Source organism: Anastrepha obliqua, chromosome 4, assembly GCF_027943255.1.
Source record: "Anastrepha obliqua isolate idAnaObli1 chromosome 4, idAnaObli1_1.0, whole genome shotgun sequence".
In the NCBI taxonomy this organism is placed as follows: Eukaryota; Metazoa; Arthropoda; class Insecta; order Diptera; family Tephritidae; genus Anastrepha; species Anastrepha obliqua.
In genome coordinates this window covers 59,446,882-59,461,729 of record NC_072895.1, presented here as the reverse complement: position 1 = coordinate 59,461,729, position 14,848 = coordinate 59,446,882, and the positions used below count along the sequence as shown (strand labels likewise).

Below are 14,848 nucleotides of genomic sequence, written 5' to 3'. Positions count from 1 at the left end.
AAAAAAAAACAAAAACATGGCTTTGATCAATTTATTCGTCATATGGTAGATACGTTACTTGGAAAATTGTGCAAAGAAAATTGTATAAAAAAATACAGTGCTACTATGGTAAATTAGGAACCACGAGGAAAAAACAAATATATCGTCCCCTTTCTGTGTTAACCTCGTATCTACAAAATCATAATTTTCAGTAAATCGATAAAAATGTTTAGAGTTACTTAACTTCTATGAAAAGTTATAACTTATTTAATACAATACTTATAGTAGATACGAGGTTTTTGAATTCGAACATGTAGATACGAGAAAAATCGAAACGCTCTAAAAAAATTCTATAATCATTATGAGCATTGTATGTTTTGTTTTACGTAACAGCAGTGCTAAGGAGTGTTTTTCACGAAAAATCTCAATTTCGAAAGAAATTACGAGGTTAACACAGAAAGGGGACGATATATATATTATATGGTAAATTATTAGATAATTTAAAAAAAATGTTAACGTGAATTAACTTCAAATATTACCCCAAAAATTAGTGTAGTGTTAGCTACTTATAAAAACGGTTCATTTTTACTAAAAAAATTTACTTTGTATAAAATTAAAATTCCAAGCAAGATATAAAAATTTCAATAAATAGGGATTAGGAAGATCCCTTTCGGAACTAAGTATTAACTTGGTTTACTGCAGCGATATCTCAAATTGTTAAACGAAAATGTGCGCACCACTAAATACTGTGTAGGAATAGTGGCGACGGTTAATTTAAAAATAATTCGGCGGATTTTTCGCTTTGCATGCACACCCAGTCGGAATTGGTTAGTTCTAAAATCTACTTGTAACATCGTTTCAAGGAATCTATGTACAAATATATCCATTATAAGAAAACCAATGCCGTGGACTCAGAAAACACCAACACCTTAGACTCTGGGTCGTTGTCGTCATCTGAAAAATATGTTATTCATGGTATTTCAACTTTGTAATCCTCCTTGAAAAGAGACATTGATGGAATATCTTCTTTTTTTACTTAAAAACTGTAGTTATAGTTATTCACTTTGTTCAACATTAAGCTTTATCTTCAATATTTCTCTATATACTGGCATTTTTATTGATAGTTGGAAGTTGGTGTCCATCACTCCAATCTTCAATATTAGTAATAAGAATGAAATAATAAATTATATCGCTATATCTAAATTATCGGCCTGTTCCAAGCTCTTTGAGAAAGAGTTGTCCTTTATCTCTAGTATTTGCTATCAAATTTATTGATTTATTGATCCTTGTAAACATGGGTTTGTTGGTTGACGATCTACTGTTACAAATTTAACTGTGTTTTCTTAGTTTTGCGTCTCTGAATTTAAGAATAGGTCTCAAATTGTCACCATATACACCGATTTTACGAAAGCATTTGACACGGTCTCGCACAAAATTCTCCTTTGGAAAGATGAAAATCTAGGATTCCACTCGTCTTTCCTATTATGGCTCAAATCATAACTGTCAAACAGAATCTCATATGTTTTAATTGGGAATACTAAATCCCAAACATTTGTGTCAACTTCTGGGTACCACAAGGTAGCATTCCTGGTGCTATCTTGTTTATACTTTTCATTAATGACGTTGGTCCTTGTTTCAAGTATTCTAAATAAATACTTTATGCAGACGATTTGAAACTTTTTCGTAACATCTTTGGTAGTCCCTTGCCATTCTGCAGTGCTAGGTGAATGCTTATCAATGTTTTATCACTTGAGATTCGAGGACTTTTTCAAAGCTTAATGTTTATATACGATATAATATCTGGCACCATTGGCTGTTCATACTACTTGGCCAATTAAGTTTCAATAGATCAGGTGGAGAAGGACTTGGCTTCACTTGGTGTGTCCAACTGGCGTCGGTTAGCACGAGAAAGAAACGACTGGCCAAAATCCAATCCGCCAATTATGAAGAAGAGTATTTCACTCTTATAATCCATTTTATGTTCTCAGATTTAGTTCCTTAATTTCGCCCCTCTTAAAAGAGGACTTGAAAAGTACAATGGCCTTTTTAGAAGTCTTGAGCTTGATTTTGCGATGCGAAGGTCTCCGTTTAAGTCACTTATTGAGTCTTATAATTTGTCAAATAAACTATATATTTTGTTTTAGTTCTTAAGTTTTGGTATTTTAACCCATAAATTTAGTCAGTAAGGTTGTCAACATTGAAGATATAAAATATCAATTAAATTCATAACAAGTGTTTTTCTCATATTTTCAAAAACTCGATACACATTTTTAACAAATTATTAATGACAGAAGCTCTGAATTTATTTTAGCTGTAATCCGGATATTTGGGGTCTTTGAAAATTATCGGTACCTTTAGCGCATCAAAGAGCGGCTATATTAACCCACTAATAAAAATTTCTAAATTACTTCCGCTATGCTAGCATTCACAAATGAGATTTCTTACATACAATTCGCGGTATTCATGTATTACATACACACGTATATGCATATATATGTATTTATGTGCATTTTACTCGCAATTGGCAATTGAGTGCGCGAACAAACAACTTCATTTACATTTATACAAAAGCGTATCCGATTTCAGTACTCAATTAGTGTAATTAATTTGCCAACAAATCCAGCTGCATGCAACAATTGCTTATAGGAAACCCGACAATTTTCAATTTACACCCATTTCAAAAGTTTTCACTTTTTGATTACCGTTGTTGTTGTGCACTTATACAATGCTTAGACTGCATGGTTCATTGCGCGCTTTCGAAGTAAATAACATTTTAGCTGGCGGAATTAAATACTCACACATTTGTATGTATATACATAAGTATGTACGTTATTTGGAATACGATATTTTACGTATAATATATACATATGTATGTAAGCACATTTGCTCGTGTATATGCGGCTAGAAGAAAGAAACTCAAAATATAAAAGTGACGAGAAACAGATTCAGAAAAAATAATGTGGAATAATCTAAGAATTTAAAAACCGGCGTACTATAAATCACATTAATTACTTCTTTTTGTTAGAAATTAAATTAAATTTAGTAAAGTTGAGCTTTCACAATCCGTGTGGTGCCAGCTATAAATCTGAAGGCTGTGAATTCTCAGTATCCCAGCTTCTCAACCACAAAATGCCAAAGTAAAACCGATGATTGACAAAGAAAGGTGTTTCAGTTATACGAAAAAACTAAAGAAAAAGTTGCTACTAAAAAGGAATACACGTAAATTTTCATTGCATCGCCTTGTCCAAATGCTAGTATATTTTTTAAAATATATAAAGAATAAATTTTAATTTCTTTTGGAATAAACCTTAATTTGATTTTCCAGAAAGAACAAGCTTTTCCCTAATTTATGAAACATCTAATCTAGTCAATCAAATTTTATTTCAGCTAATACTGGTTTTGACTTTGTCTATGAAGACCTCGTGTTTAATTTAGATACTTCCATCAACTTCGTAAATTAAATTTGACTGACGAGGATGCATAAATCAGCTTAAGACATCTACTAAGACTGCTGATGTTGATGGCCTTTCGGTTGTTTTAATTCAAAGTTGTCTTGCTTTAATTGTGCCTTTAAAGCAAATTTTCAACCTGTCGCTTTCGCTGAGGTCTTCCTTGATGACTGGAAATTAACTTTTATTATGCCTATCCTTAAAAGCGCCAATAAAAATAATATTCAAAATTATAAGCCAATTTCCAAACGACTCAAAGTTTTTGAATTGTTTGAGTGCATAGCGAAAGACAAAAAATACTTTGCAGTTAAATATATAATACTTAGTCCTGCCATAAGTTCTGTAACAAGTTAGCCAGGCAACTATACTGAGATCGAAGGTTGCACAGGAATGCCGGGCAGCTCTAAATGATATTAGTGTCGTATTCAAGGTCAGCCTTATTTGGGTTCCGGGGCACAGAGATATTGAGGGAAACTGTAAAGCTGATGAGCTAGCCAGAAAAAGTACTGCTCTGCAACTGCTCAGTGATAAAAGTACCATTGGAATACCTTTGGCCACGAGTAAACTAATAATAAGAGTCCAATAGGTCATGGAGAGATGAAGATGCATGTGTAACAATGCTACTATCAGGCCCGGCAGAAGACTTTCAGCCTGGGTGGGTAGTTGGTTAGGGTGAAGGAGGAAGGGGGGGGCGATGTCGGCAAGAAAAAAAGATTTTTTTTAATTTTCAAAAATTTGTTTACTATCATTTCTTATTGAAGTTACAAAATATTATCATTAAGGTAAATATCGTAACTCTACGTATAAATAAGCAACCTACTTTAATAGAAACTCAGGTGCGCAATGCAAAAATTGCGGTGCGCTTTGCTTTTCGTGAAATAAACTGATTTAATAACTTTTCTAAATCAAGTTTGTCTGTAATCTCGCGATACACATGTAAAATAGCAATGTTATTAAGCCGATCCTGCGACATTGTAGACCTTAAATATGATTTGAATCGACGGAGAACAGAAAAACTTCGTTCATTTGAACAAGATGAGCCAGGAATCATGATGAGCAAGCGAACAAATCGCTGGAATTCTGGAATAATCCGTCTAACCCATTCATATTTTTTTAGAAAATCTACAACCTCTCTCAAGTTATTAGCTTGCTCATTTTGTCTTTTTAGAAGTTCCATAAACATGTCTCTGTCGCTAAGCAAACGTTCTTTGTCAAAATCATCTTTATAAAATTTCACAATGACATCACTGTCTGCGGCCTGACCGATTGCAAACCTTTCCAACAATTTGAAAAATTGCGCGGAATCATTTTCAAATCGCCTTCTCAGTGACGAAATTAATTGATCATAAATTTCGATGTACGACTTTCTGAAAAAATCTTTAGCAGTCTTGAATTGAACGTTTGTGGTTGTACCTGTATCGAGGCGTTTCGGAATTTTTCGTTGACGCGGAATTCGTGGTTCGTCAATTTCGAGATCCTCAGCTGCTTGGACGCTTTTTTGCCAAATTTCTTCAAATTTTGAGTCACGAGAAGCATTTAAAACGTCAGTCACTGCTCCGACTTTTTCGTATGATTCGATGACGGAAAGATTCATCTTTTGCAGGTCTTTGTTCAATATTTCGATGCGATCAAACATTTCTATTAACATGTTCAAATAAAACGTACAATCAAAAGACTCCATGTAATCGTAGAATCCAGATGCCTTGGCTGACATTACACTGTTAATTTCCTTGTCGACACTGCGATCATGGAAAAATTGCATCAGTTGAGCATAATTGTCCCTCACAGTTTTTAAAGATTTTATTCGTACAACCCATCTGTATCATGAAAATAACAAAATCTAAAAATCTTAAACATGTATGTATATTTCGACGTGCCATACGAAAACTAACACTTTTAAAATTGCCTACGAAAAATTACACTTTCAAAATGATGTAAGAAAACTAACACTTTTAATTTGTGCTGGCGAAAACGAAACAATTTTAGGTAGTACATTTTCTTCAAACAAAAGTGAAAGTGTTAGTTTTCTTCAGACACAAAATTTCTAGTGTTAGTTTTCGTATGGCACGCCGATTTAAACTGAATAAAAAAAATTGGTGCACTAAAATTTTTTTGAATTTCGTTAGACATGGTGCTAAGATGGTATTTCTAAAATCTTGTAATTAAAAAATAGCCAATTATATAACAGGAAGAAAAAAAAGTTTGCACAAAGTTCAGGGGAATTTTTCAAAATTTGCTAAACGGCCATCAAAATGTTCACCTATTTGGCAGAATTTTTAGACATTTTCTGAGTACGCAGTTTTGTAGGCCAGTCAATTTGACTGTAATAATGTGCAAGCTAGAAGTAGCGAAATTTCCCTGATTTTTTAGAATTTTTTTCGTCGAGGGTTTTGCCTAATTTCTTCCATACAAAAAAAAAATTAATTCTAAACATTCTGCCAAAAAAGGTGAACATTTTGATGGCCGTTTAGCAAATTTTGAAAAATTCCCCTGAACTTTGTGCAAACTTTTTTTTCTTCCTGTTATATAATTGGCTATTTTTTAATTACAAGATTTTAGAAATACCATCTTAGCACCATGTCTAACGAAATTCAAAAAAATTTTAGTGTACCAATTTTTTTTTATTCAGTGTATACATTTTAAAGACGAAATTTCGATTCCTTATCAATACCTGGTCGGGCAATAGGCTGCAAGAGAAGGCAAGTTTTCCTCTCCCTCGTTTTCCGCTTGAATCTGTAAATCTCTGAATTGTGCAATTCGTTTTGGAGAGTCTCTAACAAAGTTTATAATTTCTCTTAATATTCCAATGCATTTTCTTGCTGATGACATATTTTCAATCGCATCCTGGACAACGAGATTTAAATTATGAGCATTGCAGTGTACATACAATGCTCGAGACTCTTTTTCAAGAATTCGCGTCTGCAATCCCGAAATATTGCCAGAAACATTGGAAGCTCCATCGTAACACTGACCCCTGACTTTTGACAATGGCAAGTTGTATTTTTGGAAGATTTCTTCGACAAGATCGAACAATGTTTTGGCATTTGTGTCCGAAGTCGAAAAAAATGAAATAAAGTGTTCTTTTGCTGTCAAATCTTCGGAAACAATTCTCAGACAAACAGATACTTGCTCGATTCGGGATACATCCGAGGTTTCATCCAATAAAATGGAGCAGTATTCGGCGTTTCTTATGTCTTCTATAATTTCCATTGAAACTGTGGTGGCCATTAGTTCGAGGATTTCATTTTGACTTCTGTGGTGTAGCCATTTATGACCATCTCTTTGGAGCCAAGCTTTCAGTTCCACGACATCTTCTGCACGGGCCTATAGGAACGTCATGAAGTTCGATCTTTCATCATTGTTGTCTCCTCTTATAGGCAAACCTTGTATAGCCAGTGCTTTCAATGTGCTGAATATTTTTAATAACGCTGTACGATTATCCATCATCTGCTTGAAATGGGCTGTCGATATTTGCTGAACCACGTTAGTTTTTGCAACGTTCAATAATGCTTCGACGCAATTGAGGTGTAGGCAAGTTGTTGAATGAATTTTTAGTCGATCTGCTCCATGCTTCCAGTTTGAAAAACCGTCGTCAACCCAGGCTTTCTTAGATTGGACTTCACGCGTGTGCAAATTGATGACTAATTTCCGTTCGCATGCATCAGTACAATCAGTGCAAAATCCTTTATCATTTTTGATTATAAGCCATGGATATTGTTCTTTATAGCGTTTGAAACGCGGGGGTGTGGTTAGACTTTTTGAAGTATCTGAAAAAACATGAATACAAATATAAATGTATTTCATGCACATGTGTATAAAAAGCTATTTTTTACTTACGTTTTTTAATATCGTTTTTATTGCTTTCTTGGTATTGATTTTGATTGCAATCTACTACATCAACGCGCTCGTCAGCTTTAGTATACTGAATTTCTGTCAGTTGTTCCACCTCGACTTGTCTAACCGCATCTTCCACGCTCACTTCGTTATTTCTTTTCCGTCGCACTATAAATTTATCCATCGTTCTTTTCACTTCAACCCCCTTTCCAGTTTCTTTTCTTTATTTTCGTTTCATCACTACTTTTTAACAATAGACATGAAGGTCGACAGGGCTGCCAGTATTTTTTTCAAAATCACAAATTAGGGCTCTGCAATAACAAAATGACTGTGGGGAAAAGTAGGCATCGCAATACCAACGCATATTTCGATAAACTCGATAGTTCCATAATTTCCAATCCTAGTTAGCAGCTGTAACATGCTAGTAAAATTTGGTGATTTTGGCAATTTTTAAGGGAGAATACTGGCAGCCTTGCAGGTCGAGTTAGTTGAACAGCTGATTTTTACTTTTTTCATTTTCAATTGCAAGCATAGTTGTCAAAATCAAGGCGCTTACATTTGTTTGTGTGTGTGTGTGTTTATGTTCTCGTTTGTACTTTGACAAGTCTCTTTCAAATTACACTAACAAATACATGGGGAAAGCTACTGCGTACACCTAACATGAATACACCTTGATTCAGCTGATTGATTTCTGGCACGTACTTTACTGCCAGTCTCAAAAAACATAAATTTTTCGAAAAATGTCATCAAAATCTGGGTGGGTGTTTTACCCACCCGGAATTTTCTGAGTGGGTACAACTACCCACCGTACCCACCTATTTTGCCGGGCCTGGCTACTATGGCCGCAAATAAGCAAGAAAAGGACAAAGGAGTTGCTTAGTCTCTCAAGAGACAATATCTCGAAGGTCGTGCTTTGTTTAACCGGTCATTGGCTATTTGGCAGCCATTCCTCAAGACTAGGAATTTTCTCCCATGAATATTGCAGAAGTTGTAGAGATGAGGAAGAGGAAGAAAGAGTTGAGCACTTCCTTTGCAATTGCCCAGCCTTAGCTAAAATCAGAGCAGGTTGTCTGGGTAAAAACTTTTTTAATTCTCTTACAGAGCTGTCTGGCGTGGGGTTGGGAACAATTCTACGTTTCATAAGAGCCACAAAATGGTTCCACGAAGGAAGGTAAATGGGGTTCCCGTGCAGCACAGTGGTATCACAACGGTCCTATAAGGTCTAAGTGAGTTGGTCGTGCAGACCGACTACTACCATATCCTAACCCAAACCTATAAGTTCAGTCCGTTGGAGATATGAAATTATAATCCTTTTTTAATGAATTTAGTTTTATTTAATCCTGTAAATATTAAAAAAAATTTAGTTTTCATTCGAAATGGTCCCCAGTAGTTCAATGATGCAGAACTGAACTTCCAGATGGCCCCTCATCTGCGGCTATGATCCCAGGAATATTGGTGTTTAGTCACTGCTGGGTGGTTTTTGCCATACGGAATGGAGCGGAATCTTATTGAAAGATCCAACGCTCTCTATTGAAGAGATTACTGCCCAACTGCCTCACCACGCCTTCTAAGACATCCCCCTGGTGTGTCTTTGTTTCGGTCTGAACCACTTCTCACAGCAATGTCGAGATGTAACGCCTTTACAAAACATTCCTTACCAACCCATTACGGAGGTTGGAGGGTGGCCACGCTGAACCATTGGAACATTTTTTGCGTTTTAGTTAGATTTTGTCGTTATTTAGAAGTTTTAGCCTAGAATTTGTCGTTTTGCTTATGAAAAACTTTTTCAACAGTGAACATTTTCTCAACTGTCAAAAGAATATTTTCATAACCATTGATCGCATGCTGCCGAAGAAGCTGCTTGCATCTTTCGAGTCTTCTTTTCTTCAAGCGCTTTATCGAAAGATAACCAGATGAGCGACGGATGGCTTTCATGTGGAGATCATCTCTAATAAGTCTTGACATGGATCTGTTCGATACGTTGGAAAAACGATTGCTCGCGCGGTAGACAAACATTGTCGAAATATTAAGTTTTTTCAGTAATTCGTAAATTTCACTTGCACTTTTACCATTCTTATCTAATGCAATCACTGCAATGCGATTTTCCTTAGCGAAATTTGCCACGAAGCTGAGTATAATTTATGATTGTCTACTCATACAAACAAAAGCAAAAATAACGGAACTTTCATTCAGCTGCCTTTATGGAGGGTTGTTTGGATACCTTTCAAAGGCGTTTTCAAATGGATGCAGATTTTACTAAGGCTTTTGATAGGGTAGCTCATCCAATATTGATCGATAAATTTAAGAGTTTTGGCTTTCAGTCTCAATTTCTTAAGTAGATAAATTCCTATCCTGATAATAGGCACTGTGTCGTTCGACTCGATAATGTAGAGTCTTATTCTTTTGTTGCTTCCACTGCTGTCCCACAAGGTAGTGTCCTAGGCCCGTTACTATTTTTCATCTTCATTAACATATTTCCTTCTGTTTTCCAGCTTTAATTTTCTTCTATACGCAGATGATCTGAAAATCTATTATGAAATCAATTGTCCAGACGATTCAATCATTCTCCAGTGTGGGTTGAATAACTTAGACTTACATAGTTGATGTGTGCGTAATAAGGATTTTCCAATAAGAGATTTTATTTTGATTTTCAAAGAAAAATGCCATTTTTTAATATAAATGATCGAATGTTCGGATATTTATTTCATTCTAAAGAGGAAGGTATGCCGTTAATAGTGGAAAATAACATCAGGCAAATTACCACCACGACCACGCTTACAGGATAATATCCTTTTCATGAAATTTTCCATAACCGAATTGCAAAGTGGCTACCCTATGTCCTCGATAGCCTCACGAATTCCATCTTTGAGATCTTGAACAGACCCTGAGCTGTTGGCGTAGACCTTCTCTTTCACGTTGCCAAAAAGAAAGAAGTGACAAGGTGTTAAATCACAAGATCTCGGTTGCCAATTGTGATCACCTCTTCGAGAAATAACACGGTCCGGAAACTTTTCCCGTAAATGATGAATGGTTTTGTTGCTTGTGTGGCCCGTAGCGCCGTCTTGTTGAAAATGAACGTTGCCCAGATCAATACCATCCAATTCCGGCCATAAAAGATCGTTAATCATCTCTCGATAGCGCAATTCTATTCAAAATAACACCTGTTATTGGAAAACCCTTTAGTTTGTTCCTCAACATTAGAAAATGTGATTACACTTCTTACACGAAAGCGTTCAATAGTGTTCCAATATTTTACTACATCTACATAAATTATATTGTTTCTTAATAGTTTGGCCTTTATTCGTCGAAATAATTCTTCGTTTTTTGATCGCCTTACTCTCAAACTGTTGCACTCGTCCTTACGTCGGTACACTATAGAATACGCGGTATTCGTTGGGAAACCATTTCATGCGGTCTATATTGGCAGATTCGAGTATATTCAAAGAGATTTCGTGCATTTCGATTTGCACTCTATTAAATTCGTTGATCCCATTCCGTACTATCGGTCTCTTTGCTTACTAATAAATTTCGTGTCCTTTGAGTCTAGGCGTGTTCTGTTTTCAATGTGTTTTGTCGTTGATAGATCGTCCGCATCTGCTGGGATCAATGCTCCCTTTAGAAGCATTTTAAATTAATCCATCTTTAATTAACATGAAGTTAATATAAACAAGACTTTTATGGATGTTATTTTTTTTTTTAATACAAACTTGCACTTCAAGATTTTTTGGTTCGAATAATTTTTTTATATTTATTTTTACTTAAAGAACCTCATGATGGTGCCTTAAAGTAACTGATACGTAATTTTTTTATAGCTCCATACGAAAAGTGGCTGTAATTTCCTTTTATATGTAAAACGAACTAAAACTTGCAAAAAACCAAAAAGAACTAATTTTTATATTTAAGAAAATTTATTGGGTATGGGAATAAAGTTCCGTGCTTTCATAGCCAAAGTTACGAGTTATTTAAACAATTAAATAATAAAGGGTGTTTTTTTAGAGGTTAGGTTTTCAAGATGAAAAAAAACGTATATAATTTAATGTTATGGCCAAGAATTTAGCTTTATTATAATGATAAGGGTTTGCCATTATGTTTTAAAAATGATTTCGGGCAAGTGGCCGCCGTGGTTGGCTCGAATAAATTCCAGCCGAGAGGCCCAATTTTCGACCACTTTTTGCAGCAATTGGGGCCGTATGTCAGCAATAACGCGCCGAATATTCTCTTCCAAGACGTCAATCGTCTCGGGCTTATCTGCGTAGACAAGCGACTTCACATAGCCCCACAAGAAATAGTCCAGCGGTGTTATATCGCACGATCTTGGAGGCCACGCCACAGGTCAACGGCGCGAGATAATGCGCTCACCAAAAGTTTCCTTCAATAAATCGATTGTTGCGTTGGCTGTATGGCATGTAGCGCCGCACACTGGGGATTTAGCGGAAGAAAGTCAAATTTGCAACATACCACCTACGCAATTTTTAATAGTATTTCTAAATTCCAGAATAGAACCAACAATAAAATCAAAAAGAATTACTAAACTCCGACTTACAGTTTTTTTTTATAAATATGTCAAAAGTATAATTTTTTTATAGCATTGAACTGACTAAGAAAAAACTTCAAAGCCCAAGGTGGTTTTTTTTCCTTTTGCTTGAGCCGACTTCCAATTTTTTATTTTTCCTTTAGGGTACGATATTTTTATATATTTTAGCCGGAAGAACAAAGGCTGTGAAGCATTTGATTATCTATTTATAATTAATTTTACGAAAAAAAAAAATCATATTCCTTTATATTCTTGGATCTGCAAGTTGAGCTACATTTACCTACGGTCAGAAACTAGTATCAACGTGTTGCTTAATAACGTCTCTTTCAGTTTTAATCAATTGTAGGTGCCACCAGGCGCCACTGATTATTTTTTGGCAATGATAATAACTAAACGCTTTCTAGTGTGTGCATAATGATAACGAAACACTTTTAATTTTGTTTTGACATTTTAAGGGTAATTCAGAATTATGAACTTACATGTATCCTGTGCGTAAATATTTGCTGGCTTATATTATATTAATAAAAAAAAAATGAAAATTTATGAATTTTAAAAAACATTGTTTTTTAAAATTTTTTTTAAAAATAGTTTTTAAACATGTTCTTTTCATACACAAATATATACAACTTCGTTAGTAGTAAAAATGTAAATATTTTTTGGGATGTATACTTTTTTCCGCATCTCTGTACAAAAATCCCCAGTGTGCGCCGTCTTGTTGGAACCAAAGGTCGTCCACATCAACATCGTCCAATTCAGGCACGAAAAAGTCATTAATCATGGCTCTATAGCGCTCTCCATTGACTGTAACATTATGGCCGGCTTCATTTTTAAAGAAATATGGACCAATGATTCCCTAACGGCGTCTCAGCAATGGCTTGTGGATTATGTTCACTCCAAATGCGACAATTTTGCTTATTGACATACCCATTCAACCAAAAGTGAGCTTCATCGCTGAACAAAATTTTCTTCGATGCGTCGCGCGAACCGAACCATTATTTTCGTAATAAATTCGAACGATTTGCAAACGTTGTTCAGGTGTAAGTCTATTCATTATGAAATGGCAAACCAAACTGAGCATAAATCAAGTGACAGCTGTCAAAAAGACCATCTACGAAAAAAATAGTGCCAACTTGAAAACCTAACCTCTAAAAAAAACACCCTTTACATGATATTATGTGAAGTACTACTGTGGGCAAAAAGTAAGGTGAATTTATTTGTCAAACTTCGTGGGATTAAAATTTCGCTCTAGTTATTTTGTTCATGAGTTGTCAGCACTGTTAATAACATCTGGACCAACTTTCATGTGAACGCCATTATAAGTAATATATTTACGCTTGTGTTTACCAAACGACCAAGAGTACATTTTTCGATTTTTACAATGTCTGATTTGATTGAGCAGAGAAGTGCCATCAAATTTTGTTTGCGGAATGAAATTTCGGCTGCGGAAACGTTTAGCATGTTGCAGAAGGCATTTGGTGATTCGACCATGTCGCAGAAAAATGTTTATAAGTGGTACAAAGACTTCAAAGAGGGTCGAGAACGTGTTGATAACTTGGAGCTCCGGACGACCATCGACGTCAACAGATGACCAACACGTCAATAAAGTGAAGGAGTTAGTGCTCTAAAATCTTCGGTTGACTGTTAAAGACCTTACTGATATGATTGGAATATCAAAGGGATCTGTGAAAACCATTTTGAAAGACCATTTGGGCCTGCGAAAAGTCAAATCTCGTTTGGTACCGAAAACTCTCAATTTCTTGGAAAAAAGTCGTCGCGTTGACAAGCTCAAATGCATCATTATGGGAGATGAGACTTGGATTTATGCTTACGACCCTGAAACAACCGACCAATCAAGCGAATATCGTGCTAAAGGCGAGGCCAGACCGAAAAGAGCACGTCAAAGTCGTTCAAGAGTAAAGGTCATGATGACAGTTTTTTTCGATTTTCGTGGTGTGGTGCACTATGACTTCCTTCCACCTCGCCAAACTGTTAATAAGGAATATTATTTGAGCGTTATGCGTCGTTTATGTTAAGCAATTCGTCTAAAAAGACCAGAATTATGGGCCAACAACTCTTGGTTTTTGCATCACGATAATGCACAGTCTCACACTGCACTCGTTCTTCGTGACTATTTCGCCAAAAATTCCACGCATATCGTTCCGCAACCACCGTATTCGCCTAATTTGGCTCCGTATGATTTCTGGCTATTCCCAAAACTCAAGAGACCACTCCGGGGAGGAGATAAAAGCTGAATCGAAGAAGGTGCTGATGGCTATACCGGAAATGGACTATTTGGCATGTTTCGGGGATTGGAAAAATCGTTGGCATAAGTGTACTTCATCGAGAGGGGATGTTTTAGAAGGGGATGAAATTGATTTACAAGAATAAATAAAGATTTTTAATTTTACAACCACATTCACCTTTTTGCCCACAGTAGTATGTTCCATTGGAAGCTACAACTTTATATGACATACACACCTTGAAATCACCAGTATATTACTTGAGCGAACACAAAAATAGTATCAGCAGCGACACATCTTTTACGTGGGCGGACTCTTATGCCCATACCCAATATTTACAACATTTCTTTTTTAATCATTAAATTATTTTGCACAATTAGCAACGTATTTACCTTTGTTCTGGTTTTAGATCCTTTTTACTTTCAACAGATGGCATACTTTTTCTACGTTCTATCTTGTCTACCTCTCTCATTTTTCTTTTTAATTAAAGATGTACTCTACTAAAATTTGGAGAGCTCGAAATCGGCATTAAAGCTGTACCCTAGTGGACTTGTTTTCTTAGAATTTCGTGTAGAATCCGAAACTGTTAGGAACGATAGCGAAGAAAATCGTTCGATACAAATTTCTACAAATTCGATTTTAATAGAGTTTTTCCAAAACCAAAACTGCGCAATACCTTACTTTTATGTCCAATTAATTAAAAAATATTCGCCATACAACAGCCGATTTTGATTGATTTGTAATTGTTATGTCCTTGAAGGTGCTTGTTCTTGTTCTTCTATGTATGCCAGTTGTGTTCATTTTTGTTTGCT

The 14,848-nt window shown here is 35.5% G+C and overlaps 1 protein-coding gene across 1 annotated transcript; it reads right to left on the bottom strand.

The window, feature by feature from the left end:
* Positions 1-6,752: 6,752 nt before the first annotated feature.
* LOC129244173 (uncharacterized) lies at positions 6,753-7,519 on the bottom strand. Its single transcript, XM_054881789.1, has 2 exons — positions 7,266-7,519; positions 6,753-7,195 (listed from the first exon to the last, which is right to left on the bottom strand). The coding sequence occupies exons 1-2, from the start codon at positions 7,444-7,446 to the stop codon at positions 6,753-6,755; spliced, it is 624 nt and encodes a 207-aa protein (XP_054737764.1). The 5' UTR covers positions 7,447-7,519.
* Positions 7,520-14,848: the final 7,329 nt, after the last annotated feature.